The sequence below is a fragment of the Mus caroli genome, unplaced genomic scaffold, assembly GCF_978045245.1.
Source record: "Mus caroli unplaced genomic scaffold, Mus_caroli_1 scaffold_13, whole genome shotgun sequence".
In the NCBI taxonomy this organism is placed as follows: Eukaryota; Metazoa; Chordata; class Mammalia; order Rodentia; family Muridae; genus Mus; species Mus caroli.
In genome coordinates, this window is record NW_028227268.1 from 6,095,080 (window position 1) to 6,122,218 (window position 27,139).

Sequence of the window (27,139 nt, forward strand, 5' to 3'; positions counted from 1 at the left end):
GTTGTCATTTCTCTCCTTCCTTCTTTCTGTGGGTTCCCGGGATGGCACTCAGGCCGCTAGGCTTGAGTGGCAAATGCCTTTACCTGCTGAGCCATCTCGCTGGGTCTGCATGTTAACTTTATAAAAGTAAAATAGCTATGGGGTTTAGTGGTCTACAATCAGCTACTTGTAGGAGCACTAACGCTGTGGGCTTCCATGAGCTGTGTGGCAAGTTTGAGGCTAGTCTGGGCAACTTTGGAGACCCTGTCTCACATAAATGGATAAATGGCCACGGATGTGCCACTAGCCTAGAATGCATCGGGCCCTCGGCTCCATCCTTAGTAATACACATGAGAGAAAACTTTTTTAAAACTTATTTTTCTGTACATTGACGATTTGACTGCATGTATGTGCACAAGGGCATCAGATTCCCTGGAACAGGAGTTACAGACAGTTGTGAGCTGCCATGAGGATGCTGGGAAATGAATTCAGGTCCTCTGGAAGAACAGCCACTGCTCTTAACCACTGAGCCAGCTCTTAGCCTCTGTAAAATAAAACTTTATCCACTAGTTCAATCACTTGCTTAGTTTACAAGTGTTTAATGAGCTGCAATGTGAACGAGACACATCACCTGCCCATGGCGAGCAGCGGCCAGATCCTGGCTCTCCCATGGTGAGCTGCAGCCAGATCCTGGCTCTCCCGCATGAGCTGTACTGCATTCTCCAGGGATGTGCTGGACTTTGCCACAGTCTGACCATGTGACCCAGATCCCCAGACTTAATGAAATTCAGAGTGAGGGAGGTAGCCCCTCCTATAATTCAAGCCTCAGAAGGTGGAGAGAGCTGGGTGTATACCGGAAACTGCTGTCTAGCAAGCCTAGCTTATCAGGGAGCCCTGGGTCTGAGTAAGAGATCCAGCTTTGATGAGTCCAGTGGAAGGATGACTCCTGATTTCAACCTTAGCCTTCCATGTGCCTGTGCACCCACATACATGTAAACCCACGCATGTGTAAAATATGGATACACACATATTTGTACACACAAATGTAAAAAAAACATGCTGAAAGACACACAAAAAATTCTTTTTACCACTGCTATATGTTTATGTGGCTTTTTCTATATGTCTATGTGTGTGCATGTCTTTAAAATCTCTGTATCTGTGTATGTATGTCCTGGCTGGTGGAGGTCAGAGGCCAACTTCAGATCTTGGCTTTGCCTTCCGACTTGAGACAGTTTCTTCTTGTTTGCCACTGCGTACGTCAGGCTAGCTGGCTTGTGAGCTTCTGAGATTTCTCCACCAGGGAGGACTGGGATTACAGACACCCACTTGTTCATCATGCTAGGGTCTGAACCCAGGTACTCCTGTCTGTGCGGCAGCCCCACAGGGAGCCCCCTCCCAGCTCTGTATGTTCATGCTTCTCGTTTGTATTTCCACTGAACATCTCTTAGCATTTTATCCCTCTCTACCCCAGCATGAACACCCTGGCTCAGGCTGATTCACCTGGGAAAACGAACAGCGTCGTGTCTGTTAGGTAACCTGTGACTCAGCCTGTGTTTACATTTTCCTAACTGCCCGGGCATGTCTAGCACAAGGATTTCCTTTGGAATCCATTTTGAATGCTAATTCCTGTTACACACATCTGACCACGTCTCCTTCCTAATCTAGTTTAGTTTTTCACTCTTCACATTGACTTTTTTTTTCCCTTCAGGATCAGAGTCTTGGATGAGTCTAGTTTTGCCCAGTCAGGGAGGTGCTTGCCATTCAAGCGTGAGAAACCGTGTTCAGGGAAATGCTGGGGTTGCTGACATGCTCCTGTAGCCCCGGCGGGTAGAGGCAGGTGGCTAGCCAGTGTAAAATCCTGTCTCAAAAGTAAAGTGGAGGGCAGCTGGATAGCTCTGTGGACTAGGGTGCCTCTGGACCTGAGTTCAATCCTGGAGCTCACATGAATGTAGAAGGTGAAAACCCGCTTCACGGAGTTGCTTTCTGATCTCCACAGGTGTACCGAGGTATGTGTGTGTATACACACACACACACACACACACACACACACACACACGAGAAATAAGGCGGGCCAGGTGTGGTGGTGTGCACCTTTGATCTCAGCACTTAGGGGGCAGAGATAGAGCTCAAGGCCCTCCTGGTCTACATAGTGAGTTCCAGGCCAGCCAGGGCTACACAGTACAACCCTGTCTTGCAAACAAACAAACAAACAAACCATCAAGTAAATAAATAAAATAAAAAATAAAAAAGTCAGGTGATACTGGTAACTAGCTAAGAGTGTGTGTTCTTCTTTCAGAGGCTTTCCAGTTCTCACGTGGTGGCTCACAACCACTCATAACTCTGATTTTAAGAGGTCAGATGCCCCCTTCTGATCTCCCTGGCAACCACCACCACGTAACTTACATACTACATACGTGCAGGCAAAACACCCACATACACATTTTAAAAAGGCATCTGATGATCTGATGTCAACCTCTGGTCTTTTTACACATGCAGGTATGCAGGTATGTGTCAACCCTGCAAGTGTGTACGCGCGCGCGCGCGCGCGCGCGCACGCGCGCACACACACACACACACACACACACACAAATGTGAAGGGTAAGAGAAAAACCATGAACTTATAGAACTACATGTCAATGTGGCCAGATCACTGAAGAGGGAATTCCCAGGATGACCTCAGTTATTTCTGAGGACGCAGAGCAATCCCTGCTTAGACATACGCCTTTATCCCCCGCCGTCAGCATGCTCTGCCCTTCACTCCCTGGTCATTTCCTGCTATGAATGTACACATCCAGTTGTCTGCTTCTTGGAGCAGAGCGTGCCTTCCTCACCCACCTTTATGACCCTGGGAGGGCTGGGGCCACCAAGATGAATGATTGGACCAGTTGAGTCTTGGGGTCTCCTGGGAGCCCACTTCCTTCCAATCTGAAATCAGACCAGTTGCTTTTGCCTCTTCCTTTCTTTGCATCTTAAACCAACCAACCAAAACAAAACAAAACAAACAAAACAAACAAAACCAACCAAAACCAACCAAAACCAACCAAAACCAAACCAAACCAAACAAAACAAAACAAAAAACAAAACAAAACAAAACAAAAACCAAAAAAAAAAAAAAAAACCAACAAAAAACCCAAAGCCAAAACAAAACTGGAGCCAAGTTTTGAAAAGCAAACCCACAGATTCTGCAATTCCTCAGAGGAAATGTTACCAAAGATAATCACCATGGGGACCAACTCCAATGCTCGTTTTCATCTGAGAAGCACACCAGCTTCCCCCTTCCGTTCTCTAAGAAGCCAGTTCCCCTCCAACCCCCCACCCCCACCCTGCCCTCTAAAGAGGTGTGTGCTCCTCTGCAGGGCCCCAGGGCCGCAGCTTTCTGGACCGAGCCCCTTGGTTTCTTCACGTTTAGGGGTTAGTGCTTTGGGTCTTCAGGAGTGGACGCTCCCCTTCCACCATGTGGGATCCTGGAGACTGAACTCAGGCCATCAGAGTTGGTGGGAAGGACCTTTATCAGCCAAACTGTCACTTTTAATTATCAACTTCAGGATTAGGATTTGATATTTTGCAATTTTAGTGGTGGCAAATACATGCTTCTCCTCTTCTTTTTAAATTTTTTTTTTATTATTTTTAAAGACAGGGTTTCTCTGTGTAGCCCTGGCTGTCCTGGAACTCGCTCTGTAGATCAGGCTGTCCTTGAATTTACAGAGCTCCCACTGCCTCAGTCTTTGCCTCCTGAGTGCTGGGATTACAGACTCGTTCCACCACTGCTTGGCTCATACTTTTCTTTTTGAAAATATCACTCTGGGGCTGGGGATATGGCTCACGGGTTAAGAGGGCTCTGGCAGTTCTTGCTGAGGACTAGGGCTCAATTCTCAGCACCTATGTGCAGGCTCACAATCACCTGGAACTCCAGTTCCATAGGACTTGAAGCACCTTTGGCCTCCATGGAGATCATGTGCCCTTATGGTGCAGAGATGTATATGAAGGCAAACACCTTTACATACAATAAACACAGTGAGAGAAGAGATTTTTTTTTTTTTTTTTTTTTTTTTTTTTTTTGAGACAGGGTTTCTCTGTGTAGCCCTGGCTGTCCTGGAACTCACTTTGTAGACCAGGCTGGCCTCAAACTCAGAAATCCTCCTGCCTCTGTCTCCTGAGTGCTGGGATTAAAGGCGTGGGCCACCACGCCCGGCTCGAGAATAGATTTTTATGTACTCAACAGTTTACAATTCACTGCAGTTTTTCTTTATTCTGTTTTTGTTTTTGAGACAGGGTTTCTCTGTGTAGTCCTGGCTGTCCTGGAACTCAGAAATCCGCCTGCCTCTGCCTTCCGAGTGCTGGGATTAAAGGTGTGCACCACCACTGCCCCCCCCCCCCCATTTTGTCTGGAGTACTGGAATCAAAGGGCTGCACTATCATACTCAGAACACTGTTACATTGAATGAAATGAGGCAAGTGGAGAAATCTCTTCCAAACAGCTCTTTGACCCTGTTTCAACCTACCCCCACCTCCATCCCATTCCAATAACTTTTCGTCCAGCATGGTGGGTCTCACATGCTTGTATCCTTGGCTTTGGAGGCTGAGATGAGAACGGCTGCAGACGGGAGCCGAATTGGATTTCTCTTAGTTACACAGCAAGACTCTGGTTTCTTTTTGTTTTGTTTTTCTTTCTTTTTTTTTTTTCCAAGACAGGGTTTCTCTGTGTAGCCCTGGCTGTCCTGGAACTCACTCTGTAGACCAGGTTGGCCTCGAACTCAGAAATCCGCCTGCCTCTGCCTCCCAAGTGCTGGGATTAAAGGCCACTACACCCAGCAAGACTCTGTTTGAAAACCCAAGAAATCAACAACAAAACCAATCAAGATGGCTCCTAGGCTCAGGAGCCTCGTTTTCTGGAACAAGCTTCCCTGGTCCCACTCGGATTCTGAAATCAGTCTTTCTCCACAGAGCCTGTTGTTTGTGGTGTGGACTCAAGATCTGGGTGCATTGCTACTGGAGTGTGTTCTTAAATATCACAAATATTCAACCTTCTAATTAACACCAGGGAGCTAGCTTTTTTTCCTTTTATTTTCCCCTGGGAATTGACACCAGGGTCTCCTGCTTGTTGAGTTGCATGCTCTAACAGAGTCTCCCCCCCCCCCGCCCCCAAGTCTTGTGTAACTTTCTTTTCTTCCAAGGATTTTATTCTAAATTACTTGTGTCTCTGTGTGCACACATGCATGTGAATGCAGGCTCCCCAGGTCTGTGTCTCATGGGCTCCAGCTGGAACTGGAGTCACAGTGAGATACTGGACATGGGTGCTGAGAACCAATCCAGGGTCAAGAGCAGCACATGCTCTGTACTGCGCCACTGTCATGAATTTTCTCCCTTCCCTTCACACAGTGAAGCACACGGTTCTCACTGTTCTGCACCTGGCTGCTCCATATTCTCCTGAAGATCACCCCAAATCCATCCACAACATACAAACTAAGAGCCGGGTATAAACACCAGCACACCCCTCTAAGTCCCAGCCGCTTCTCTGTGTGCAGGCACACACGCCGTTCGCTTGTGTGTGTGTGCACGGGTGGAGCTTGATGCTGTGGGATGTCTTCTTCCATTGCTTTCAATCTTACCTCTTCCAGCAAGGGCTTTCTGCCCCAGCACACGTCTAGCGCAGCTCCTGTGGGTGCCGGGATCCCTGTGTGTGCGCAGCAAGTGCTTTATTCACAAGGCCACCTCATGGTCCCAAACTCCAACTCAAAACAAAACCAAACCAAACAGCCCCACAAGTCCAAAGGCAGGCGTGGTGGTGTACAGCTTTAATCCCAGCACTTGGGAGGCAGACTCAGAAGGAACTCCTGTTAGTTCAATGCCAGCCTGGTCTACACAGTGAGTTCCAGGACAACCAGGGCCATTACATAGAGAAATTCTGTCTTGACTCTTTACCACCCCCTGCTCAAACCAAACAAAACCAAGCCTCGTATGCAGTTACACCTATAATTCCAGCCCTTGGTAGGCAGGGGCAAGAGACTCATTTGAGGCTAGTCTGGGCAACACCTCTCCTCCTCAGAAGGGCCTGGAACCTGGAATTGGCTCAGTGGTAGAACAGGAAGCCCGGGTTTGATCCCAAGCACCCTAACATATAAAAGTGCAAAGCACAAAATAGTGGCCTGCCTATCGCTTGGCCTACAGCACAGGAGCACTGGCAACAGTGGTAGGCCTTACTCAAGCGAGGCTCAGGAATCTAGTCAGAGTGAACCTGGGGCAAAGGGGTGTCGAACCGAGTCAGGTGACCAACCCAAGGTGCAGAACCACCCACCACTCTGTGATGGTTGGCGCTCAACCTTAGCAGACAAGCCTCCAGACAAACCTGTGGGGATTACCCAGCTTCTGAGCATGGCCGTGAAGGACTCCGCTGATAGGCTAACTGGAGGACACACACCAAATGTGGGCTGCTGCAATCCCTCAGCCTGGATCCTGAGCTACAGAAAAGAAGACGGTGAACTGGCAGCACTGACAGTCTGGAGACGCCCAGTGAACAGCCAGGTCCTCAGCATCCCATTCCCACACATTCCTGACAGAAGTGGGGAATGTAGTTCACTTGGCGTTTGCCTAGCATGCAGGAAGCCCTGGACTCAATCGCGTACACCATACAAATTAAGTGTGATGATTCATGTCCGTAATCCCAGCCCTTGGGAAGAAGGGGCAGGAGGATCAGACATTCAAAGCCTCGGCTCCATGAGACCCTATCTAATTAGTTCTTGGTGGGGATGTGGCTGATCTCATATCAGCTCTGCAAAGCTCCTGCTTCACCATCTTAGACCCCTCCCAACACCCGCAGGAATTGTTACTGAGGCTCCTCAGGACTGGTTCAGGGCTGCTGCAGACTGGACTCCAGAGCCAAGGTGCTGGTGCCCTCCGATCTCCTGAGCTGCCTACTCAGACCTGGGTGCCCTGAGTCCCCTGCAGGGTAGACCTTTCCAGAGATGCTCAGGACACAGAGTGCACTCAAGGACAGAAAGGGACAACAGTGACTAGGTTTTCATTTTAGAGATTTCATGGGCGTGTCAGTCCCCAGGTCACACAAATACCAAACACAACCTCAGAGGCTGTGTCTCTGTTGGTCCCACGGAAGCATGGGGACCCTTCACAGCCCCACTTCCTCTTTTGACACTCAGCCCTTCCGCTGAGTGTGAAGGAGAGCTGCCAGGGGGCACAAAAGACAAGTCTTCCCTCTGTCTGGCGTTGGGCTGGCGGATCCTGGCCCTAAGAGTGGCCACTGGTGCTACCCAGGGGCTGCTGCTGGGCAGAGATAACGACATAGGAAGGGTGGGGTGGCAGAGACCTTCCCAAGAGCACAGCCTTTACATAAACAATGAGCCGCTGCCCTGACCAGGGCAGGGGTGATTCATCTCTCCCACTGCGTGGATCCTGCTGGCCACACTCACTGGGCACTGAGGGGCTGGGGCGGCCTTGGCCAGGTGCCCACACTTTGCTCCTGCCCTGGGCAGGTTGGGAATCACATCCCAGCCCTCTGTTATCTGGCCTGATTTCAAAAGCCTGGGTGTGTATCAGAAGCACTGTAGGGAGTGTTTAACTGCACCCAAGAGAGCAGCGGCCTCTGCTATGGCCTGAGAATTGTTGAGGATCAGGAAAATAGGAAAACAGACAACAGGAAAGGATGTGTGTCTGGCCCCTCCTTGAGCACCCACCTGCCCACGCCCTGGGCATACACTGGGAATGAGCACGGGTGCTCCCTGGGCTGCCCCTCTGAGCACTCCCACGGCCTGTCAAGCACTGTTCATCCTGAGCAACATCTTGACTGTCACGAGAGGCAACTGAACTTCAGGTTTGCCCGAACACAGCATGGGAGAGGCCAGTCCACCTGACATGCCAGGATCCAAGAAGCAGTACTTTTAATTGGGTGAAACCCAAGAGGTGTATGGACAAACCCTGTCCAGTGCACACCATTGCCTCTGCTGTAATGTCCTTCCGGCTGGAATATCAGAGAGGCTCCTCTTGGAAGGCATGTAGGGAGTGCATCTCAGTCCTAAACACACAGAGTGGCACCTCCCAGTGGGTGGAAGCTACTGGACTGCACAGTCCTGCCAGTCCTGGGGCATCCTCTGGTCACTGCCAGTCCTGGGCATCCTCTTGTCACTGCTTGGCCTTCTTCACAATGGTGCCCACAGCAGAGATGACGGTGGTCTTGGAGCCACTGGCACTAGTGGTGACAGTGACCACTGCTGGCAGGGTGGCTGTGGTGGTAAGGATGGTTGGCTGCGCTATTGTCGTCACGGGGATGGCAGAGTCCCACTTGCTCTTCCTCTTCTGGGCATCTAGAGGTGATACAAGAGATGGGTCAAGATCAGCACCAACCAACAGGACCCAGAGGCAGGCTTAGGTCCAGGACCCCAGAGGGGAGCCAGTGATCAGGGAGCCTTGCTATGCTCACACTCAGCAGAGCACAGCAAGGCCGAGCCTGGCACAGACCCTCTCTAGACAAACCCAGGAACTCGGAGGCCCCGAGGCAGTGCGGGGACGGGATGAGCAACCTGTACCTGCAACAGCTGTGCTGGCAGTGCTGGTGGTGGTGGCTGTGGCATTGGTTGTGGTGCCTTTCTTGGTTCCCGTTACAAACTCAATCTGGAGGGGAGAGAGGACAATGAGACCACTGCAGAGCCGCGTGTCCATTTCCTGTGTTGTCCGTCTGTCTGCTCCCAGGGCACAGGAGTTTGGCATTACACAAAAGAGGCCCTGAAACCCATCTTGGCTGGGAGCACCGGGGAGAGGGGGAGATGCCTGAAGGGGCTTTTATCACTCTTTCAAGAACTTTCCCAACAGATGTGGGATACCTCCCAGCATCACAAGTTACTGCAATGCCTGGCATCCCTGCCCACTGTCCCCCTAAGCCAGGTGCCAGGCCTCTCCTCCTCACACCCAGAGGAAGTGATACTACTGCACAGGAGAAGGACAGGTGTGGTCTCCAGACCTTCAATAAACCTGGGGTTTGGAGGGAGGAGGAAAGAGAAAGAAGTGAATCAAGAACCGTTGATTCACTCAACAGTTAAGAATGAGAAACTTGGGGCTGGAGAGACAGCTCAATGGTTAAGAGCACCAGTTCTTTTCCAGAGTTCAGTCCCAGCACCCACATGGTGGCTCACAACCATCTATAATGAGATCTGAAGCCCTCTTTTGTCACACAGGCATACATGCAAATAGAGCACTCATATACATAAAATACATACGTAAATTTTTAAAAAGGACAAGAAACCTAGTTCTTCCCTCCCACCCCTCCCACATTCTTGGCTACAAAGCCCTCAGAGAGGGCCAGCAGCACACCCGGCCTTGTAGCCCGCAGCCTGGAGGAATTCAGCCCTAAACACAGGAGGAGGAGGTGTCCTGATGTCCAGCTAACAGTCAGGGGATCTGAAACTCCTGAAAGACCCCCTCTGATGACACTGCTACATAAGTGGCGCTTGGTGTCCAACATGGCAGCTTATGTGGCTTTCAGACATGAGATCCAAGGGGACTCTCAGAAGGAATACCAACTTCTGATCAGGCTGGGGAGGCATCAAAGAACTGTAAGAGACAAAGCCACCAGGGCTCTGCAAAGGGGGATAAGGAAGGAAGGGCAGAATGCAGGGAACGCTGAGTCAGGGGTTGGGCACAGCCATCTGCTCATCACAGAGGCCATGGTCAAGGCAGCTCAAAGCCTCACTAGACAATGAAGAGCAGGGTGAAGGGAGCCGGGGAAGCCTGATTCTTCCACTCTGCCAGCGGGACCCCCACAGCAGTCCATGCTACATACAGTCCACACCCCCAGCAGTCCATTCTACCCCCACAGACCACCCCACACAGCACCTCCCCCCCTACACAGTCCACGCCCCCAGTCCCACGCTACCCCACAGAAGCCCTCCCCCCCATATACCATGTCCACCCCAGGGGCATCACTTACTTTGGTTCGCTCCTTTTTGGCCTTTTCTAATTTGTCCATTTCAATCTTCTGGGCCTTGGCTGTGGGGACAGGCTGCTATGAGCAGTGTGTGACTGGGGAGGTCACTGCCTGGACCTTGCATTCTTTATACTGGCCTAGAGGTGTACACGGGCTCAGCAACCTTCTGCACTTGGCAGGATCAGGTGCTAGGCCCTGGTCAGCATGGACCATGGGCCTGGACCAAGGCTCTGTCACAGGGGCTGCAATCCTAGGGAAGGGTAGGCTGCTCCTGAGCTTAACAGTGGGAACTACCGTCCTACTAAGAAACTCAGACGCAGACTTTTATTGTAAATAAAAATATTGGTAACTAACTCAAAATAAGGCAAAGCTTGTAAGGGCCACACATACGTGCACTAAGGAGCCAGGGCCTGGTTCACAAGCTTCTGGCTTGTGACGGGGACTTACAGGCTCAGGCTCTGAAATTACTCCCAGTTCTCTGTGCTGTGGTCACTGGCCTTAGAACACACACCTCCTCTGCCTTGAGCATTCTAGCCCCTGGACCTCTCCAAACCTTAGCTCTAATAGTCTCCTCAACAGGGCCTCCCCAGTCCTTTGGCCAGGTCAGCACACTGCTTGCCAAAGGTTTCCCGCTGTACCACACTTTGCTCACATTAATTCAGCCCTGTGGGCACTGCCTGGATGGACAGACGGATGGGTGTGTGGGTAGGTAGATAAACAGAAGGCTAACAGGTTACCTAATGCCTCATAGTAGGAGTCTTCAGACCAGCCGTGGGGATCGAACATATCCTGGAAAGAGAAGGTTAAGTTGCAGTCAGAGCGACCATCAGTGCACAGGGCCCAGACACGGAGCTCCCTAGGGCAGGGCTTCAGCTGGCTCCCTGACCACCAGGCCCAGAACCAGGACGCTCCTAAGAGCAGAGAATGAGCATTTGCTCAGCTGGCGGCAGGGCAGCGGGCCCACTCCTGGCTTCTAACTGGTTAGGACCCAGGGAACTCAAGCAGAGCTGCTCCATGGACCTTCTGTGGCGTGCAGTCACACCCACTACAGCAAGCTCCACCGCTCTCCGGGCTCTGTGTATAGGACATACCTTTGGGTAGTTGGTGCCCAGCTCATCAATGGCACAGAACTGGATCAGTTTCTCGTAGATGCTGAAAAGGGAACAAAAGAATCCGTGAGCAGGCTTGGTACTGGTCCCATATTCCTGTATGGAACTAGAACCACCGGCTCTGCGAACAATGACAAAGAGATGAGGCCTCTAAACTTAGCTCACTTCTACCAACACAGCAGCCTCCAGATGGGATGCCTGCCTCCTCCTCATGTTTGCTCTGCACCCTCCTCAGAGAGGCTGCAGCTGGGGCCAGGGCGAGGCGGTGAGGACAATATCTGAATGCTATGTCTAGTGCAGCCCGCGCATGGCTGACACAGGGCACTTCTTCCCGGGTGTTTTACTAGCCCCGGGACACAGCCAGGCATGGTGATGCACACCTTTAACTATAGCACTCTAGTTCCAGCATGTGGGAGGCAGAGGCAGATAGATTCTGTGAGTTCAAGGCCAGACAGGGCTACATACTGGGATCCTATCTCAGACACCCATAACAGACCCAGACACACCTTGTCCTTTACCCAGGGGCTCAGCCGTGCTTTTTGGGTTGGAAGGACCTCTGGTGATTATCTTGCTGAATGTCCTCCTTTAGGGCCAGGGAGGGGAGCAGAACCCAGCCAGGCCTCTTAGCCATCACGGAGGACTGGCTCACAACCTGAACCTGTATTTTACGAGTAAATCTCTGGTGTGTCTACCGGGCATCCAGTGTAAGTGGAAGTCTGGGTGGAGTCACTTTGGGCTCTCCTCGCCCCCTTCACAAGCCTTTCCTGGTCCTCGTCTTGCCGACAGGCTCAGGCAAACCTCACCTGGGGTTGCGGAACTCCTTCTTCCTTTGGATGATGTAGTTCATATCCATCCCCTCCTTTATCTTCCGCTCGTAGAGCTTCTGGATCTTATCCTATGGAGGGGACAGAGGGTAAGCTTGACAGAAGCCTGTCCCCCACCATCCAACTGACACCTGACTCCAATCACAGTCTAACCTTCCACCCTGCCTCTGACCAGAGTTAGGCACAGGCAAGTCGAGCCCAAGCCAGTCAGTTTGCATCGCTGATTTCTGCTGAGCTAGTCTGGAGGTCAGTGTGGAGAATGGGAGAAAGGTCAAGTCAGAAGCCACTGGAAGCCAAGCAACAAAGGGACAACTGGTTATCAGCTCCCAGACACAAAGAGGAGCATAACGTCTTAGGAGCTGACGTGCAGATCTGAGGGTCAGGAGACCCGGGAAAGCGTCATCATCTTAGAGGGAGAAAGAGAGACTTATAGTTGGTCTCAAACTTCCTAGATGCTTTCAAACAAACAAACAAAACAAACAAACAATCGCTGGTGCTTGGGATGTACGCGGGCCTCACTGCAGGGCAGGTACATGCTTTACTGCTGAGTCACACCTTTGAATGTCCTCTGTAAGGTGTCGGAAAGAACTGGCTCATGTCAGTTAACTGTGGGACACAAGCAAGGGTCTGGATCTAATTGCTCACCAAAACCCCTCCATGGACCCCAGCCTAGAAAAACCAACCAACCAACCAACCTATTGCCAGCATCCAAGCTGGTGATACAGGGCAGAGACAAAGCCTCTAACAGATGCTGTGTTGGCTGTTTTTTGTCAACTTGACACTGACCTAGACATACCTGGGAAGAGGGAATCTTTTTTTTTTTTTATTTTTTATTTTTTGGTTTATCAAGATAGGGTTTCTCTGTATAGCCCTGGCTGTCCTGGAACTCACTTTGTAGACCAGGCTGTTCTTGAACTCAGAAATCCGCCTGCCTCTGCCTCCCCAGTGCTGAGATTAAAGGCATGCGCCACCACGGCCGACACCCTTTTTTTTTTTTTTGAAGCCACAAAAGTTTTTATTTATAAAACATATACACATATACACCTATACATCTGGACCTGTCACTATGTGAATAGGCTAGTGTGGAAGAGAGGCCCATCAGTGCCTGGAAGGCTTGGCTTGGGGCCAGCTGTAGGTGCTCAGAATAGACAGACGCTCCTGTACCTATATCTGGGTGGGTGGTGAATGGCGGGGTGTGAATGGTCATATCTTGATGTCCAGCAGGGGCATCCGCTTGTGCTGGTAGCTGCTCTGCCAGCCATGAACCATCTTGGGGTCTCCCACATCAGATGGCAGCTCCTACTCAACTTCCTGTATTTCTTCCATAGGGTCATAGCTATACATGGGAAGCAGGTGATGGCGAAGCCGGTCCACCCACTTTTTCTTCTGCACATCCATTACCACGGCCACCACTACTCTGACCAGGGTGATGAGGAAGAAGGGCCCCAGCACATAGCCCACCATAGAGTCGCTGTTGGCCTGGGGGGCATTGGGCACTGTTGTGTTACTCATGACATCAGTAGCCAGATGGCTGAATGGATGGACTGCATGAGCAGTGGTGGCCTCGGGAAGGCGTCTCCTCTGGACTCCCTCCCACCGTGCAGCCCTGACAGCAACACCTTGGGTTGGCCCCGGCCCCCAAGGGAAGAGGGAATCTTAATGTCTTCATAAGACTGGCCTGTAGGCCAGTCTGTTCTGTTTTTGTTTTGTTTTTATTATTTGTTCGTTTGTTTTTTGACCCCAGGTTGTCCTAGAACTCATTCTATAGACTAGACCAGGCTTGCCTCAAATTCAAGAGATCTGCCTACCTCTGCCTCCCAAGTGCTGGGATTAAAAGTGTGAGCCACTGGGCTGGAGAGATGGCTCAGTGGTTAAGAGCACTGACTGCTCTTCTGAAGGTCCTGAGTTCGGTTCTCAGCAACCACATGGTGGCTCAAAACCATCTGTAATGAGATCTGACTCCCTCTTCTGGAGAGTCTGAAGACAGCTACAGTATACTTACATATAATAAATAAATATATCTTAAAAAAACAAAAACAGGGCTGGTGAGATGGCTCAGTGGGTAAGAGCACCCGACTGCTCTTCCGAAGGTCCAGAGTTCAAATCCCAGCAACCACATGGTGGCTCACAACCATCCGTAACGAGATCTGGTGCCCTCTTCTGGAGTGTCTGAAGACAGCTACAGTGTACTTACATATAATAAATAAATAAATCTTTAAAAAAAACAAAAACAAAAACAAAAACAAAAAACTGTGAGCCACCACTGTCCAGCTTAGCTACAGTTCTCCCTCCCCCACAACCCCTTCCATGTAGCCCTGGTTGTCCTGGAACTCACTCTGTAGACCAGGCTGGCCTGGAACTCAGAAATCCGCCTGCCTCTGCCTCCCAAGTGCATGCCACCACTGCCCAGCTTAGCTATAGTTTTTTAAATCACAGCAACAGAATTCTTAAAATTGACAGCATTAATGTCTCCTGCTGCCGCCAGTGAAGACACCCCAGACACGCCACTCAGGGCAGAGCCTCCTCTGAGAAGAGCGCTCTGAGCCAGGAACACAATTTGTGGTCCAATAATAAGGGCCAACTGCGGGTTCCCTGCGGGAACACTTTGCCTGCTAGGTCCTGGGTAGTATCCCAGGCACTTTTTAGAAGAGGTGACCACTCCCCTGGTCAGAAGGCCAAATCCAACTTTCTGCTGAGCTAGGCATGACGAAGCCTGAGCGGTTGGCAAAGCACTTTGTTACCAGGGAGCGAGAAGCTGGCAGTGTGAGCTGCTTTCCTTGTGTTACGTCAGGGGCACTGCGGGGAGTCCTTCTTCCTTCCACAAGAGGCTCAGCAATTTGAGGTGAGCCCTGCCTTACAGTCGCTATGGTCTATCAGAGGTTTTGCTGTTTGTTTAATGCCATGGTTCATACTCCCAACAGGATCAGTAAATGAATATTAAAGAAAGGATGGAATATCCTGTATTTAAGAGCTCTGAAGGCCAGCAGCAGTGGTGCACGATTTAATCCCAGCACTTGGGAGACAGAGGCAGGCGGATCTCTGAGTTCAAGGCCAGCCTGATCTACAAAGTGAGTTCTAGGACAGCCAGGACTACACAGAGAAACCCTGTCTCGAAAAAATAAAATCCCAACAAAACAAAAGAAAGCTGTGCTGGGGTGGCTGGCTGCTTCTGCTTGGCCTCTGGTACTGTCCTCACAGGCTTGAACTTGTCTGGCATGGAGGGTGACGCCATTCTGGGGTGGGGGTAAAGGGGAGGGAGGCAGACAACTTAGCCAAGGGAGGAGACTTCTGGGAAAGGAAGAAAATCCGTGCTGTGCCCTAGTCCTGACTCTGGCCCTCTCCTGGACTGCTGCATTCCAGCCTTAGGACCCATTAGTCATCCATCCGTTTGGGTGGTGCCATGGGCTTGTTACATAGCTGGGGGCACCCAGAAGAAGCTTTGGGATCAAAGGCAGGGCTGTGGAAATGGTCCACAGTCATGCAGCCTTGGGCATCTGCCCTGCTGTTAACTGAAACATCCCACTCACAGGGGAACTTACAGAGGAACAAGGAGAAGCAACCACACAGGTGGACTCTCAGTTGTACTGAGCTATGTCCCATGGGTCGACTGCACAGATGAACAGCTTCTGTTCTTCAGGCACTTAAGGCTTTAGGTCAGGTCTGAGGGCAGAAGCTGCTGCATCGGGAACACAAGGACGGAAACCACATCTAAGCGCTACATGGTACACATCTAAGCGCTACATGGTACACGTCGTCTGCAGTTTATTTTACACCCTGAAGGATCCTCAGTCTCTTGGCAAATTTCCCTGAGAAGTGCCCTGGCTCAGTGAGGGCAGACCAGGGACACAAGAGGACAGCATATGGCAGGTGTGGCAATGGGTGTCAATTCCTGAGTTCTGGCTTAAAGGAAGTATCTGAGACTGCAGGCTCCTGCCTACCCAGCAGCAGCGTGACTTGGTCCCTTTCCCTGCCATGGCCTCTGAGGGACACAGCACAAGCAGACAAAGTAACTCAGGCCATCTCAGCCACATGGGCCTCAGCAGCCGGACCTGTGCTTACTTGTAGGTGATTTGAACATCTGCCAGGCGGTTCTGGTGGGATCTTGATTTCATCGGGTGACATGTTGCGGACCCTTTCAGAAAAGGAGGCTGTTGAGAAAGCAGAGGGAACCTTGTGTTGAGAGGAGAGGCCAGGGGCTATAAAAGCACAAGCACAAAGCAATTCCAGCAGAGAGCAGAAGGGGAGGTGGCCAATGGCTTCTTGGAGAGTTCCCTGAGCTGAGATCAATGGCCAGCTACGTGTCAACCTGGGAGAAGGGAAGCTCAGGTGGAGGGGGTACATGCACGTAACACATCCTACCAAGCTCCAGAGACTAACTTTTAAGGAAAGAGCATGCCTGGAAAAGCGCTGGGGGAGGGAAAGGGGAGGAGCCACCATCCAAAGCATTTGCCAGTTTCTACAGTATAAATTCGGTCCTGCCTAAACTTAATCTCAGGTTGCCAATGTGGAAGACACTGAACCCAGAGCTGGAAGAGACGTGCGTCAGCTTCATACTTGGCACTGCTCTTTCCGGTTGGTCTGGGTCTGTTCTGCCTTGGCTATAAGAAACTGTGTTAAGGTTTTGGGTCCCAAATAGCTTGTGCATAAAAAGACCTGAACAAAAGGCCTGATTCTGACACAAGAACCACAACTCCTGAGGGCAATCAATCCCCTCAGAGAACCACTGCCCACCCAAGCCTCGCCTCCTCTCTCCTCATTCCCTTCCCTGAGAGCCTCTGGCCACCCCAGGACCTCAGAGTCGGCTCTGGAGCACACAGACAATGGGCTGATTGTTGTAAGATTCTGTCATGCTCTTTGAAACATTCCTCATGAAAAGAATCATACAATGTGCAAACAGTGGCAGACAGCACAGGGTGGGGCAGGAGGAAGGCAAGCACCAAAAAGCCACCACCAATAGCATCTAGCCCAGCAGGGGGACCTACTGTGTGCCAGGCCCTTCTCTAAGCCTGTCCTAGGAACAGCTCTAGAGAGCTGAAGAGGGTCTGTGGGAAGGCTTAGGGTAGCATGGCAGGGGTCTCGGGGGGTGGGGGGAGGCGGAGGGTGGCGTGGTCTTCCTGGTCTCTAGTCCAAGTCTGTTTTTTTTCTTTTTAAGATTTTACATTTTAAAACTTATAGGCATGTCTGTGTGTGTGGTACCCTAGGAGTCCAGAGAGGGGCATCAGCTCCCTTAGAGGTGACATTTATCAGAGGTTGTAAGCCCCAGACATGGGTCCTGTCTATGAGCAGAATGTGTTAACTGCTGAGCCTCCCCTCCAGTTATGATTTTAAAATAATTCCAGGTCTTAAGAGATTAAAACAAAACAAAAGGGAAAAACAAAAAATGAAAAACTAAGTGTGTGTAGGGGGAAACCCCTTATTTAGGGCCCCAGGCTGGCCCAGAAGGGACTCTCCTGCTTCAGCCTTTCGATTGGCTGGGATTGCAAGTGTGCACTGTGCACCCAGCATGGGTTAATGTTTTCTTCTTAGCAGATAAGGTGCTTTGATCTCTGCAAGCTACCATCACTGTGCTGAGTAAGACAAGGCCCTCAAGACCCTGAAGACTCTAATGACTTCCAGGACAGTTACTGTGGATTGGGCCTGTGCACACTATGAACACACTGAGGCCAGGGGTCAGGCCCGAGGCAGTCTTAAAGCATAAGTACAGTACCGGGCTTCAGTGACATCAGTGGGTTGTAACTAGACACACCCGGAGCACAGGCTGGGCGAAGGATCAAAGGTCGTGCTGTGGCCTGAGATGCAACTGCAGTCGAGAACAGTCCCCACGAGGGGGATACACACTTGCCGCTGCACCATGCCTTTCTGCCACTTCCCAACTGGCCCTCAGGCAGCGCACTACCCAGCTCTGGCAGGCAGTCAAGCCAAATCTTGGTTTCTTCCCTTTTCCTAGCTTTGGGGTAAGATGTTGGTCTAGGTCTGAGGCCAGCCGAGAGTGGAAGCGAGTGGAAAGAGCTGGCTGGGGCATTTTGTGAACATTCGTAACAAAGCCAAGGCCTGGCAGGCGCTGGGCCACAGAGGGTTTATGTGCACGTGACACAGACAAAGAGTGCCCTTTGCCATTTGCCAGGAAAGCTTTTTAGAAAAACAGGGTGTGCCACGGTTACTGTAGCAACCCCCCACCCTCTGGGACATAAGTGACAGAGAGAATATGGTGGGAGGAGGGAGCCTCGTAAGTTGGGGTACAAGAGTATTCCTGGGAAATAAGTGACAAGAAGGTGACATATACTGGACAACAAACTAAAAGTATACTTCAGAGACTTGAGGACAGACTTGAGTGACTCCTCCCTGAGTCCTAGAATGCGCCAAGTACAGAGAACAGCTGCTCTGCAGAGCGGCCAGAGCCCCTAACCATCTCAGGAAGTGTCAGCAGTGTGCCCGCAGACACTTGCCACAGTGCCTATGCTAGGGGTAGCTCCATTTACTATCCGCAAAGCCTGTTGTCAGCATGAGTCACACCCTGCTAACTCCTCTGTCAGAAAATATATGCAGTATCCATGGCCACCAGGTGGGAACCTAAGCAGAGTAGCTAGTTCCAGGGACTCAGACTACGGCAGGGGAATAGGGACAGAAAGCCCAGTGGGGTCAAGGACACTTGCAGGATACTTAACTGGCTGTTAGCAGGAGGCTCCTGAGTGATTTGAAGACCCCCTGGACTACAACCAATACTGTTCCGGGCCTGTGGGGCAGGAGCTGTCAGGAGCCACAGCACTGGGGAAGCCTGTGAGTCGGCTTGTCCTTTCAGAGCCATTCTGGTGAAGAGTTGACTAACCACCCACTCCTCAAAGAGAAAAGAGTACTCACCCTACGCAGGTGACAGTGCACTGTGCCCGCCACGAGAGGGCAAATAAACAGACTATGTCGGCTACATCGAGAGTCCTTTAGTCAAAACAGACAAATGTAAAGGAACACCTATTCTCAGCAGTGTGTGTGCAACCTCTAAGGAACCTGCTTAAAGGGAAAGCCAGGCAGGAAAGCAACGACCCAGCAGGCGCTCAGCCTGGGGCGACTCTGCCCTCAAAGGGACACTTATCGGCAGGCAGCGACTCTGTCAAGCATCCTATCACGCAAGGAAGGCCTTCATAACACAATGACCCAGCCCAAGTGGTTGTCAATAAGCCTCATTTATATGAAACTGTTAAAACAGGGCTGAACTTCCATCAAGATCACATCTTGCCAGGCGTGGTGGCGCCCGCCTTTAATCCCAGGCAGGCAGAGGCAGATGGATTTCTGAGTTTGAGGCCAGCCTGGTCTATAGAGTGAGTTCCAGGACAGTCAGGGCTAAACAGAGAAACCCTGTCTTGAAAAACCAAAAAAAAAAAAAAAAAAAAAAAAATCACGTCTTACTTGAGACTGAAGGAAGACACCGCCTGCACAGGGGAGCTGAGCATCAGGAACCAAGTGTCATATCCCAAGTGTCATTTTCTAAAGAACAAATTCTAGTGTTTAAGGAAGCCCTGGTTTTAATTTGCATAGGTCATGTAAGTGTGTTTGAGTGTGCATGCGCATCATGTGTCTACACGTTCCTACTGAGGTCTGCCAGAACAGGGCATTGGACTCTCCATACCTACAGCTACAGGAAGTTGTGACACTCCCAACACGGATGGGAAATGAACCTGGATCCTCTGCAAGAGTGGCCCTGAGCCATCTCTCCAATCCCTGTTTTTTTTTTCAATAAGCCTTGAGCTCTGTCTATCAGAGAACCCAGAATCAATGCAGAGTCACTATGCTCTTGCCCAAGACAAAGCAGAATGAATAATTCCTAGCACTTAGCTATGGAAAACCAGTCACTCATCAACAGCCCACAGCACCAGGGTACCTCTTGGAAAAAGGGCACGTGGGTGGGACACTGGAAGACCACTTTCAAGCCAAGTTTCTGGGCTTTGAGTCCCCAGGGCTGGAAAGCACAGGCCCTGAATGTACTTGTGGAGATGCAGTGTCCTTTGGGAACAGAACTAAACAAGGCAGAATCGCCCTTGTCTCAAGATCAGCACAATGGCCAGGGAGCAGGAGACGGCTGTCGCAGAGGAAAGGCTGGACCTGACTGTGGACACCACGAACTTCCCTTGGCTCAGGGTTTTGGAGCTGATACCACGACCATGGCCAAACTCAGGAGTGGAGTGGCTTTCTAAAAGGGTTGAAGTGCTGAGGCGCGCAGAGGGCAGGAATGGAATTTGGTTTCCCGCAAGTTACTCCGCTCTCCAAAGTTACCAAGGGCCACATAGGCCAACGTTGTGAGACATGTTCCTGCCTGGGGACAAGGCAAAGTGCCAGCAGAGGCCCCATGTTGACTACTTTAGCAACATCAATATCGTAGTCAGGGTAAGGGGATACAAAGACAGAGAGGTCAGGCCCAGGGCACCAGTGAAAGAAGCAAAGGCCAAGATGAGCTCCCGGTTGCCAGGAGCTCTGAACCCCCTTGACAACACTGGCAACCAACCAAAGCCCAGAAAAGCGCACAGAGAATGCCATTTTCAAAGACCACTGCCCGGAGGTCTCACCCAGTCACCCTAGGAAATGCCAAAGGCCTCGGAGTATGAAGGGAAACTGCCCTCAGCAGTGAGATGCCGAAAAGAACAGAGGCTTGGCATAAATAAGCCAGCTTGCTGGGGCAAGGCTCAAAAGTATGACCCTAGGGTACTCACCCACTAATTCCTGGGGATCCCGTTTCTCTGCTTCTGTGTTATCCTGTCAAGAGAAGAACCACACAAAGGTAAGGCTAGGTTCGTGGGCCGTAGTTACTCTCTTCACCGAGACATCCGAACTGTTCATGGAGGTTGAACAGGTGAGTGCTGGCAGCGTGCTCACAGTGAACAGTGCTTCCAGGCTCCTGGCACCCCACAACTCTGGCCCCCAGGAGGGAACAGCATTGAGCCATTCAGGTGAGTGCCCCGTCAACTGTGTGACTCTTCCTTGCTTCCATGGCTCCCCTGGGTTGGGAGAGCTTATCCGATCGCATCGCTGAGGATCCTTCAGGAGACCCTTCTATAATGCCCAACTCTGGAGACTGACTGCTCCTGGGAGTTTGCTCTTGGCAGTTTTTCTATTTTACTTCAAACCATTGGGGGAGATTTTATCATGAGCATTAAGGGGCAGCTCTAAGAAGCCCTTTAGTGACTCAATGAAGCTCCCCAAACCCCTCAGCTTGAGGTGGTCCCTCTCTGGCTCTCCTTGTCCCTTACCTCTCCTAACTCTGGTTTTATATTTGGTCCAGAGAAACACTTTTTTTTTTTTTTTTACACTGAATACAAATGTCTGACTTCACTGCTTCTCCTAACCAAACCAAGGTCAAGAGGCTGACAGCTAAATTATAGGCTTAAGGTTGCACCCTCGCCTCTGTTGACCCAAATGTCCTTGAACTCAATAAGATCAGGGATGTTTAGTGCCATGAGGAAATAATGTCTAAATGGCAGAGAAGTTCACGAAGGTGTCAGGTCTGGTTGCCTTCCTTTGCTTGGGGAGGGAGGCGACAAGACAACAGTCCCGCACCAGGATCTCCGCATGAGAACAGCCACAGAGATGGGCCCCTGGCACCAAGGAAGGTAGGCAAGGGGTGTGGAGAGTCCAAACTCCCTCCCAAGGCAGGCATGGCCCCGTGCCAAGACCAGACCCCTTCCCCAAAAAGTCCCTCCTGATTCTGAGACAGACCCAAAATCCCCTCTTTTCTGAACACTGCAGCTATTCATTCAAATTGCAAGGGCACAATGTAGAAGTCAGGCTGCTTAGCAACCTGTCTGTCCCTCCTCACCATCCACCTCCTGCTAATCAGGTGGGCAAAGAGGAGGGCTGGGAGGTGGTCCTGGAGGATTGCCACATCAAGTTCAGGTTGGAGTCATAAATCAACTGTGGTTCAGACAGTGCCTGTGTCTCAGGGACCAACAACAACTCCTTTGTAGCAGCAATGGAAGAATTCAACGCTAAGGAACATTTCAGTGGCCAGCGTGGGACTGTAAAATTCCCTTGTGTTTTTCCACTAGGAGACAGCTTCCCGGGTGTCGACTGTAGGGAACCGTCAGCTGGAGGTCCTGCCTTCATCCGCACACACACAGACCCATATGAGGGCCCGGCCTATGAAGTCTGCAGGGCCCATCATTCTCCAGAGAGCTGGAGAACAGGCTAGAGAGTCCCTAGAATTCTAGTACAGTGTCTACCCACAGCAACAGGAAGTGGATCACATTTCTTTAAAGGAAAAAAAAATATTATTTTAGGGATGCCTTAAGAAGGCAGGAGTGTCCCAGGGGCTTTTTTTTTTTTTTAAAAAAAAAACAGCTCTTATGACCTTGGAGTTGGAAGGGGACAACAGGGCAGGTGTGGTAGGATGAGGGGATGGAGCCTGCTGTGTACATTGGGGCTGGGTTGCCTAGTGGGTAGTTCTGCCCTGTCTCTGGGGGAGAAAACTACAATGCTGTTAGAGATGAGAACCACAGGAGGAACACAGTCTCGCTTTTCCTGGCCCTATGGTCTGTGGCTTCGTAGCCTTTCTAAGCTCAGCCTTCTGTCCAGTGAGGAGCTCGGAGCCGTATCAGCGGTTCTTCAATGGAGAGAGGAGCAGCCAGCATGGGGAGGGAAGCTAAGCAGGAAAGGGGCTCAGTGGCAGAGCGCCTGCACACTCCGGAGGTTGATCCCCAGCTCTGAGAAGGCAAGCAGTCAAACACTCCACTCCCACCTCTTGCTCCAAAGTTACAACTCTGTGCCACCAATTATCCTCGAGGCAAGTTTAATACGACTCAAGTAGAGACTCCTGTAGCAGAGTGCAATGACCCTACAGAGCCCCAGCCACCGGGGAGGGATGGGTGTCACACACAAGCCAAGATCCATAGAGAAGCCTCCCTCCAGCCCCTCAGATGCTGAGTTCTGTAGGAGTCTGAACCCAGCACCCATGACCTCCGGTGAAGCTGGCCACAGCTCGGGAACATAGGTGAGGAAGTGCTGCACAGACAGCCCAGGAGACAGAAACTGACACCTTACAACAGCAAACAGCCTAAGGAAACAGCTTCAAGCCCACTCTAGGAGAGGAAATCACCAGCCCTAAAAGGGCCAGAAAGGGGGGGGGCACAAGGACACAGGTGAAAATAGGACCCCTCTGTTCTTTCCTTCCCTAAAGCAGGGTTTCCAAACGCCCAAAGGATTCCTGTCTGAACTAATTAATAGCTTTCAATTAGTCAAAGTTAACTCAACTGCGAGACCCATTTCCCCGACAGATGTCTGTCTTAGCAGGGGACCTAGAACCCATGGTGGAGACAAAGCCCCCAGCCTCGGGCTCTCCCCTCTAAGGTGAAAGGCACCCTGTAGCAGCTCTGGGCTCAGCCTCTCCACCTAGTCTGAGTTCAGTGAACACACACACAGGAACCCCACTGCTTGGCAAACGAAGCTAGAGGAGGAAGGGAGGAGAGAATGACTAGGTTCACACGCTGAACATGTATGTGTGGGCATGGTGGCACAGGCACGGTGGCACGGTCATGGGATCTCAGCACTCCAGAGGCTGAGGCAGATGGAGTTCAAATTGTAGGTCAGACTAACCCTACTAAGAGTCTAGTGTGGTCGTACACACCCAAGAATTTGAGGCAGGCAGGCCAGTGTAATTAGTAAGACCCAGTCCAGTCTTAAAAAGGAGAACGAGGAAGCCAAGTGTGCTGGCGCATGTCTTTAAACCCAGCACTTGGGAGGCAGAAGTGAGCGGGTCTCTGTGAGGTTTAATCCAGCCAGGACTACAGAGACATAGTGAGACCCTGTCTCAAATAGGCCAAAAAGGAAGATGGAGGAGAGGGAAGGAGAGACTGAAATGCCAGTTCTGAATCGAGGACCTCTCTTCTGTCTGTCCTGTCCCTTCCCGTCCTCAGCCTTCATCTAAAGCTATCGTCTTAACCTCCCAAGGTGGCCGCAGAGGTAGAGGATAGTGCTGTGAAACTGTGTTGGGACGGTTCCAATAATTCGAGCCCCACTTGCAGGTCAGTGGAAGAAGCCTTGCTGCCCCCAGGAAGCGGCTCCTACTCAATGAATACAGAGGCTCGGCCATAGACGGAGCCGACAGGCAGAGGAAGGAAGAGCTGGAGAGACTGCCGTGTGAGCCGAGAGGATCTATGCACTGGGTAGCAGCAGGTTCTGGCTGACTGAATGGCAGTGTATATACAGCCAGCCTCCATCAGCCCTTCGGGGAACCCTGAGTAACGGCATATGTAGCCTCAGGCACGTGGATTCTGCCAGTCCACATGTCATGTTTTCTTCCCAGCACTGGGAGCGTTAAGTACAGAGAAGGCATTCTGAACAGGGCACAGGGCAGCATGCAAGGGGCAGGGTAATTAGCAAAGCTGACCACTCCCGGCTGGACACCCGAACCTGGCAGCAGGGAGGACTGGAGAAGTAGCCCCAAGCAAGCCCCTGAAGTCATAAAGTCCTAAGGCCATTTTATTTAATGAGCAGACTTGACTAAAATAATGGAAAGCTCACACCTGTAATCCCAGCACTGAAGACGCAGAGACAGTTGGGTTGCTGAGTTCAAGGCTTGTCTAGGTTGACCAAAGCAAAGCAAAGCAAAGCACAGCAAACAATCCATTATCTCCCTCCCGAATGAATCGTCACAGCAGCCCAGCCCCTACTGAAGGCTCCCGTCCCCCGTCCACAGGCCTGCTCTCTGCTACCCCGAACCTAGAAAGCACACCGTACGCAAAGCTCAGACCTCGGCCTGAGAAATGTCCTTGCACTTTTACCTTCCTGACAGGGGAGGATCTTCCACACCACCGTGTGTGCTCTCAACATTCGTGGCCACCACAGGTGCTGCACACAGCCGTCGCCTGCCACTGTTCTTCAGTGTTTACTGGCTACCTTCAGCTGCTATGTAATAGAGAACCCAGGTGCCAAACGTGTTTAGCAATAGCTAGTTCCGATGTCTGGGCTCCCTGAGAAAGAGGCAGAAGGTAGCTAGAAAGGGGTCTAAGAAAGAACGGCTGATTGATGTGAGACTGGGAGAAGGCAGGGAGGGGCACTAAAGGTCACTTCTTGCTCTACAGCTTTTCTGCCTGTCTAAGACAGGGTCTTGCCTTTTTAGCCCAGAACTTCTGAACTTATGGACCTTCCCGCCTCAGTCTCTGGAGTGCTAGAAATCTAGGCCTGTACCACCGTATCATGTCCTGCAGCTTCTCTCAGGATTCAACCTAATGCTTTTAAATCCTGAGACAAAGCCGGGGGTGGGGAGCAGGACGAGGTGAAGCTGGGTGTGCTGGCACTTGCCAGAAGTCCTACCTACACTAATAGGCTAGTCACTTTAGCGCAGGAGTAAGGCCAGTCTGGGTAACTAGCAAAACCCTGCCTCAAGGCAAAGCTACACAGATAAAGAACAAAGTCGTAAGTAGCAAAAGACAGTTACTGGACAGCTAGCTCACTTACTTATTCCATAAATAATTCACTGAAGATTTACTATGTCACAGACAACAGGCCAAGCAGCCAGGCTAAAATTAAAAAAAAAAAAAATTGATAGTGAGGAACCATTTTAGGTTTTATGGTAAGCCCTTCAACTAATGATCTCATTTAGTTCTCACAATAGCCCAGCAAAGTGTTCTGAACCACCAGGCCACACTGCTGCTTCACTGTGGTGTCACCCCGGGAGCCCTCCTGAAAGCCTGAGAACAGCCACCAAACAGGGCTATGTGTGGCGGCACACAACACACCTGTATTCACTGCACTTGGGAGGCAGAAGCAAGAGGATCAGAAGTTCAAAGCCAACCTGAGCTGCAGGAGGTCTTGTCTCAATCCTCTCCCCACCCACCCGCAAAGGCTCCCTGAGAGGCATGTATGGGACCTGTGGAGGGCAGCTCTGTGACTTAGTGACACCACAAAAGTCAGCACTGTGTGAACATTACCACCGTGATCTGTAGCCGGCTCCCACGCAGGAGCACTCTGGAGAAATACCATGAGCAGTACATTTCCTTCAGTTGTGTCCTGTGGGCCAGGCCGGGGCCCTTGCTCAGGCACACGGCCCAGCCAGGGATGGAAACACTGCACTTAGCTGGAAAATGGGCGGAAGTTGGTGGGGCCACAATGGACGTACTGCAGTTGCCTTGACTCCAGAAGCTCAGACAGGAAGGCTCGGCTCACCAACCAGAGCCAGAGGTGACTCCTACAGGAAGGGTTAAATAGGAGTCTGCCAATAGAAAAGGCAGGGAAGGGGAAGGAAATGGCTTCTTTCTCTCCTGAAAACCTGATTAAAACAAAGCTGAATGGCTCAGGCTCAGAGCGGCAGTGTATGTTTTACCCACATAAAACCTGCTGAAGCCAGCCAGGCATTCATGTGAATGTGAACGTCTGGCCAAGAGCCATCTCCAATGGGGAGGGAGGGAGGGAGGGGTTTGATTCCTGACTATTCCAAGTATCAGCCATATTTGACAGTGTATGAGGATTTTGTTTCTTGGAATTTGTGGCTTTCTCTGCCTGACCCCTGGAGCAGCGCAGGTGGTGTCTGTCTTGGTGCACAGGTTACCTGACATCAAGGCCTTGGGGGTGGGGCTGCACCACACTTCTCTCCTTCAAGGCTACCTGTAAGAACAGGGTTTCTAGGCTTTACTGGTAGCTCTGGGGCCTCAGGGAGACTGGAGCTACAAAAAAGACAGAGAAGAGAATGACAGCCACCATGCCAGGGCCATGAGTCACAAAGCACCACCAGCCCACAAGCCCACCCGAGAGCCCAGAATGATGGCGACCATGCAAACTGTTACACATACGTATTGGCAGGAAGGGGATTTACTACCTCGGGGACCAGAAAGAAGCCTGCTATCTTCTGGTATGACTAGGAAAAAGGTTCCCCAATTCGAAGGTTAGGAATACAAGCTTGCTGTGGGTACACCTTTAATCCCAATACTTGGGAGGCAGAGGCAGGAGGGTCTTTGCGAGTTTGAGGCTAGCCTGGTCTACAAGGCAAACTCCAGGATAGCCAGGACTACATAGGCCTTGTCTCAGAGAGAAAAAAAAAAGCAAAATCTTTTCAAAACTCAGAAATCACACAGCTAGCCACACTCTAAGGAGCAGAGATAAGACAGGAGAATGGCAGCAGAGTGCTGGATCCCCAGGACAGGCAATTTTCTACATCATATCATATCATTTCAGAAAGATGAATCCCAGCTGGGAAAGGAGGGGCCCAGCCACACCTCAGTTAGCAATCTACGGCATCTGGCCCTGAAAGGCAGGAGGTGTGTTGGGGCTTGCATGGCTGATGGGGGGCAGACGGGCATGCAGCTGCTTCTTCCTAGCTG

At 51.1% G+C, this 27,139-nt stretch overlaps 1 protein-coding gene and 1 pseudogene across 1 annotated transcript in view; both read right to left on the minus strand.

Moving 5' to 3' along the window:
- Positions 1-6,994: 6,994 nt before the first annotated feature.
- Positions 6,995-27,139, minus strand: part of Sap30bp (SAP30 binding protein) — a 31,883-nt gene continuing 11,738 nt past the window's right edge. Inside the window, exons 4-11 of the mRNA XM_021175419.3 lie at positions 20,543-20,585; positions 15,903-15,991; positions 11,823-11,914; positions 11,002-11,062; positions 10,648-10,699; positions 9,914-9,972; positions 8,517-8,601; positions 6,995-8,294 (exon numbers count right to left, since the gene is read on the minus strand). Of these exons, the coding sequence (XP_021031078.1) occupies positions 8,113-8,294; positions 8,517-8,601; positions 9,914-9,972; positions 10,648-10,699; positions 11,002-11,062; positions 11,823-11,914; positions 15,903-15,991; positions 20,543-20,585 (663 nt within the window). The 3' untranslated portion in view covers positions 6,995-8,112. The remainder of the gene's footprint in view (positions 8,295-8,516; positions 8,602-9,913; positions 9,973-10,647; positions 10,700-11,001; positions 11,063-11,822; positions 11,915-15,902; positions 15,992-20,542; positions 20,586-27,139) is intronic.
- LOC110306227 (small integral membrane protein 29 pseudogene) lies at positions 12,985-13,876 on the minus strand (annotated as a pseudogene).